This window comes from Physella acuta, unplaced genomic scaffold, assembly GCF_028476545.2.
Source record: "Physella acuta isolate Inbredline_101_S28 unplaced genomic scaffold, ASM2847654v3 ptg001919l, whole genome shotgun sequence".
NCBI lineage: Eukaryota > Metazoa > Mollusca > Gastropoda > Physidae > Physella > Physella acuta.
In genome coordinates, this window is record NW_026733424.1 from 310,565 (window position 1) to 316,564 (window position 6,000).

The 6,000-nt window shown below is 40.6% G+C and overlaps 1 protein-coding gene across 1 annotated transcript in view; it reads left to right on the forward strand.

The window, feature by feature from the left end:
* LOC131931221 (neurogenic locus notch homolog protein 1) overlaps positions 1–5,786 on the forward strand; it is a 17,220-nt gene extending 11,434 nt beyond the window's left edge. Inside the window, exons 9-15 of the mRNA XM_059287948.1 lie at positions 739–945; positions 1,269–1,367; positions 2,168–2,347; positions 2,882–2,992; positions 3,652–3,750; positions 3,905–4,001; positions 4,730–5,786. Of these exons, the coding sequence (XP_059143931.1) occupies positions 739–945; positions 1,269–1,367; positions 2,168–2,347; positions 2,882–2,992; positions 3,652–3,750; positions 3,905–4,001; positions 4,730–5,243 (1,307 nt within the window). The 3' untranslated portion in view covers positions 5,244–5,786. The remainder of the gene's footprint in view (positions 1–738; positions 946–1,268; positions 1,368–2,167; positions 2,348–2,881; positions 2,993–3,651; positions 3,751–3,904; positions 4,002–4,729) is intronic.
* Positions 5,787–6,000: the final 214 nt, after the last annotated feature.

Below are 6,000 nucleotides of genomic sequence, written 5' to 3' on the forward strand. Positions count from 1 at the left end.
CGTCCTGTTAAGGGACCAGGACGTAACACCCTCTTACTGACAGGTAGATTATTCACCAGTCGGGTGACGACCGGGTGGTAAGTGGCAATGGGGGTAATGTCCTAGGCCCATCTGATAATGCCACACTATCGGAATTATCTTAAAATTTGAGTGTGTGGTTACTGGTAATAATCCATAAATTAATAATACCCTTTATTATCATTGCCAACAATATATCTTCTAACCCAAATCTTAGCATAATTCAGACCCTAATCCGTACCGTAAAACTAATATCACAACACTACTAGCAACCTAACACACCTCTTTTTGGAAGAGTCAATTGTCAGATTCTGGTGTAAAGAATCCTCAGGGATCATCCATAAATGACGTCACGCTTTTTTGACAATTTTTACCTGCCCCCCCCCCCCCCCCCCCTCCCCCTCCCCTCCGTCACACATCGTCAACAATGATATTTTTCGGAAATCTTGTCTGAACTCTGTCAAAATAGAGTATTTTAATCAATTCCTATTGCAATTTATTAAAACAGTTTTCTAAAACGCGAAATAACGTCTAAAATTCATTTTCTAACATTGCTTTTTTATAATGCAAAAGTGTGACGTCGCACTATCTGACCCCCCCCCCCCTCCCCCTCATCACACATTGTCACAAAATTACGGACCCCCCCCCCCCCCTCTCCCCTACAAGTTTGACGTCATTTATGGACGACCACACACCAAAAACCCAATCTGCTGTTCACAGATGTGAAACTGCCGAAGTCCTTGAGCATTGAGCTGACATTCCAGTGCGACAAGTTGCCAGAGAATTCCAGCTCCCTGCCGGAGCTAAAGAACTTTCTGGAAGAGAGGCTGGGATCTCATCTTCGTTGCCAGGAGAGTTCTGGTTGTCTCGTCAACGTCAGTTTGGTGGAGCTGTCCAACGAGACGTGCGAAAATGTGACGTCACAAGGTCATTACTAACTGCCCAATGCTGGATTTAATCATTTGTTTAGTAAAAACAAATTTTAAGCCCATAATGTCTAGTGTATTTTTCTTCTTTTGGTGGTATCACACTTCAAATGTATTTATACCTACTATATTAGTATGAGAAGAACATAAGAGAATGGAAACTATCATTTTAGAGCGTTATGGTTCAGGGTTAAAAACTAAAATTTATAAACATAGGTATCTTCATATAGGAATAATAACGTGAAAAAAAACTAGTTTCCTTTTTATTAAGGTATTATATTTTACAAAGATAAGAATTTTTTTTTTAAAATCTGTATCATTCAGATGAAAACCTATTTGATTGCCAAAGACCTGGACGTCTTGTCATCCATTACAAAGGTGTCCAGAATCAGTGGCAGGGTGTGTACCTGGCGAACCTCTCAGGTGGGTGGGTGAACCTCATCTTACAGACGACTGAGGTACAGGACTTCTCTTTAGACTGACAGCAGATTTGTCGGACGGCAGATTTGATAAACAGCAGTTTTGATAAACAGCAGTTTTGATAAACAGCAGACTTGATAAACAGCAAATTTGATAAACAGCAGTTTTGATAAACTGCAGTTTTGATAAACAGCAGACTTGATAAACAGCAAATTTGATAAACAGCAGTTTTGATAAACAGCAGTTTTGATAAACAGCAGACTTGATAAACAGCAGATTTGATAAACAGCAGATTTGATAAACAGCAAATTCGATAAACAGCAGTTTTGATAAACAGCAGACGTGATAAACAGCAGATTTGATAAACAGCAAATTTGATAAACAGCAAATTTGAGAAACAGCAAATTTGATAAACAGCAAATTCGATAAACAGCAGTATTGATAAACAGCAGACGTGATAAACAGCAGATTTGATAAACAGCAAATTTGATAAACAGCAGATTTGAGAAACAGCAAATTTGATAAACAGGAGATTTGATACACAGCAGATTTTATAAACGGCAGACTTAATAGACATGAGACTTGACGGATAGCAGATTTGATTGAAATCAGACGAAGGACAGCAGATTTGATAAGCAGCAGACTTGAAGGACGATAACATGATAGACACTAGACTGAGAGAATGGAGAATTGATAGACAACAAATTGGACAAATAGCAGACTTGACGGACAGCCGATTTGACCTGATGAACGTGTGTTCCAATAATTACTTTGCCAGCTCATTAAGAATGATTTTCCTTCAGACTACGACAGAAAAACACAAATGGGCCAAGCCAAAATCCTGGACGCAATGATATCCGCTGTAACACAGAGCAGTGAAGAGCTCACTGGGATTGAAAACCTTGACCTTGGTGCCATTAACAGTTCTGTGGTCGTGGTCTCAGAGTGTCAGATCGGTTCTGCCCTGATGAAAGGACTTTGTGGTAAGCAAGACAGCAAGTTTGGTCAAACCTAAGCTGAATATATAAACATGACCGCTTTGTAAATCGTATATTATGAAAGGAATTTAGAAGCTCTTGTTGCAAAGTCTGTGCTGTGAAGTTTATTGTTTTCATTTTTACCAATAGGCAAACACACACACTGATTAACTTTACAACACTACCACATTAGTTAATGCTATACGATTTAATGGAAATCGTCCGGTTTTCCATTACATTATACAAATAGCTCTATCACAATAAAAAACCTACGAACTGATCCTTAATCCCGTCTGATGCTAGCCAAATTGACCATTAACCCCTCTGATTCTAGATTTATCGAACTCTTCTTATTATAGTCGAATTCACCCCTCCCTGATTTTAGAGGAATTGACCCACTCTATTTCTGATTCTATTCACCTCCACTTCTAACCCTGTCTACTCCAGCCCACTTGGCCTCTGACCCCGTCTACTTCAGCCCACTTGACCTCTGACCCCGTCTACTTCAGCCCACTTGACCTCTGACACCGTCTATTCCAGCCGACTGTCCACCAGGCACCTACACCACCAACACTGGCAGATGTTCACCTTGTGAGCCTGGGTTCTATCAGGATCTCCCCAAGATGGACGCCTGCACGCCTTGTCCCAGCTGTAAGTACAGCCTCCAGCTGCAGCTGTGATCTTACAACCCCAGCTGTCATTATCAGAGCCGTAGACGACACTCACAAAACCGCTGACAGCTGTAGTAAAACATGACACAGCTCTAATCAGCATGTTCGCTGTTCAACATCCGGATACCTCAGAATTGTGAAATATAAATTTTCTTTAATCTAAACATAATCAGCTCTAACGAGTACCCAGCCCTAATATGTGAGAAACAAATACATTATCCCACAATACAAGAGACAGTAGACGTTCAGACCCTGAGGGGGCCGATGAAGAAAGGTAACTCGGCAAACATTATGTGGTTACACCTTTGCAATGCCGACATTTGTTCCTCTGACTTGAGCACGGTACTAATTTAAACTGTGCTGACTCGGAAACTCAATCACTATAGGAATCGATATTGTCTTAATTAGATGTTCAGTAAAATCTAAACTTATATTTAAATGTAATTAGCTTTGTTAATTTATATCTACGACAATCAATTTCCAGATTTCTGAAGTGTTTCTGTTCCTATAGCAATAGCATTGTCTAAAATGCAGCTTAGCAAATCATAATTATTTCTATTTTTGCTTTATTATAAAATGTTTTAAATATCCATGTTTGACTCTGTTTTCACCTGCACCCAATGTGGTCACCTTGTACAGGTAAAACAACAGCAGGCTACGGCTCGTACCTGGCCATGCACTGTGACCTTGACCTTGATCCCTGCGTGACTAAAACAGACAACAAATCCAACAACCAAAGTTAGTTTTTTATTATATTTTTTGAAACTTAAAAAAAAAAATCTTTTTACAAAAAATATTTTTATGCCACTTGCTTTGACCTGTATCAGATTGATTTTTTTTAGTCATGTTCTACTAAAAAAAAAAATGTTTTATCTACCTTATAAAATTTCAGATTCGTTAGATGACAAGGCATTGATCATAGGTTTGGTTATCGGGGGAGTCGGGCTGATTGTTTTCATTATCTTGCTCTTCGCCTGTGTCCTTCACTGGTGAGTTTATTCTTTTATTATGATGTTAAATTCGTTATATTTAGGATCTACCTAAGACAAGCTAAAACACGTTGTTACATTGACTTCAGGGGCGTAGCGACCCTTCCCGGTGCCCGGTGACAAACTTTCAATTTGGTGCCCCCCTTTATTTTTTTATATTTATAATGCAAAACTGCTGCTAAAATGAGCTTTTAATTTTTTTTTCAAACTATTTTGGCGCCCCTTAGGGTCGGCACCCGTGGACATTTGAGCCCCCCCCCCCCTTCCCCGCTACGCCTCTGATTGACTTTCAAATAATCAAATCATTATTTGATATCTAATCTATATCAATTTTTGTGCCAGCATAACTTAATCGCTTTTAGACATTCAATTTGACAACGATTTAGCACAAATATTCCCCAATCCGTGTTTGATAGCAAAAGTAACGAAGCTTTTACGCCACAATCCCTCGATAATTCTTTGACATCCAAAGTAACTAAGTATTTTTGTCAATATTTCCCAAATAATGTTTGAAATCTAATAATAACAATCTTTTGTGTCCACTTCCCTCGATCATTCTTTGACAACCCATTAAACAAAGTAACAAAGCGTTTGTGTGTGTGCCAATATTTCCCAATTAATCTTCAAAATCTAATATAACACACTTGTTGTGACAATACTTCCAAATCAATCTTTGACATCCAATGTAACACAGTTTTTGTCTCACCCTTACCCACCTTCGTCTCCAGGAGACGGCAGAAGTCTCAGGAGCCTCACCCATACAACGTCCCTGATGATATTTATGAGGTCAGTGACCCCTACGCCCAGCCGACCCCGGAAAACGTCTATGACGTCATTCCAGACCACACCCAACCCCTGGACCAGCAGCTGTACATCGACGTTATCGACGGGACGATAACCGATACTGGCACTGTATTCGATACCTACCGCACAGCAAGTGGTGTTGACGATGTAATACTCGATTCCGCCGGGAAGGTATCGATGGGAGACTCTGAAGCTTTAACAAAGAAGCGAGTACAAGAGTTCTGGCATCAATTATCAGACCAGTTCCCGCCTGAAGAATCAGACACGCCCACACTACCAACTCGGCATAAACCAGTGTTTAGCTTTAGCACGAAACAAAATCGAGGTATGGAAGAAATGCTGGAACTACAAATTATACCAGGTGGTGGCTGTAAAGACACGCCAGATTCTAGGTATGCAGGGTATGGTGGTGTGGGGGGAGGTAGCATTCATGTGTGAATGTAAAGACACGCCAGATTCTAGGTATGCAGGGTATGGTGGTGTGTGGGGAGGTAGCTTTCATGTCTGAAAGTAAAGACTCAGCAGGTTCTAGGTATGCAGGGTATGATGGTGTGGGGAGAGGTAGCATTCATGGTTAAATGATCTGCAAGCGATGTGGAAGTGGCATTAATTTTCTGGGGTATATACTAGTGAATGAGAGTCGGAGTTAATGTCTCAATATACAGGAGATGGGGGAGGTTGCGGTAATTTCTAGAAGATCTATAGATGATTGGAAGGTGGCTTTAATGTCTCGTCCTACGGGTGATGGGAAGGGGATTTTAATATCTGGATTATCTATATGTGATTGGGAGGTGGCATTAATGGTTTGAACGACAGAATATTGGGAGTTGGGTTTAATACTAGAGTATTTACAGTTGATGGGGAAATGACGCTGTTTTTTTTAAGAACCTTCAAGTGATGGCGTACCGTGGGGATATAACTTACATTTGTGATCTAGACACGATGGGGTGGTGGCATGACTTTTAGTAGAGACAATGAGAAGGTGGCAGCATACAGCGAAATATCTACAGTTAGAGTAACATTCGAAGGACACCCTCCCCCCCCCCCCCTTCCCCCCCCCCCCCCCCCCCCCCCCCGTACACAGCACGTATGTTGAGACCAGACATTATCGAAGCCTGCACGATTTCTTTACCAAACTGTATGCATCAACTAGAGATTTTTCAAGCCTGGTACCTTCATTGTTGTTTTTTTTCGT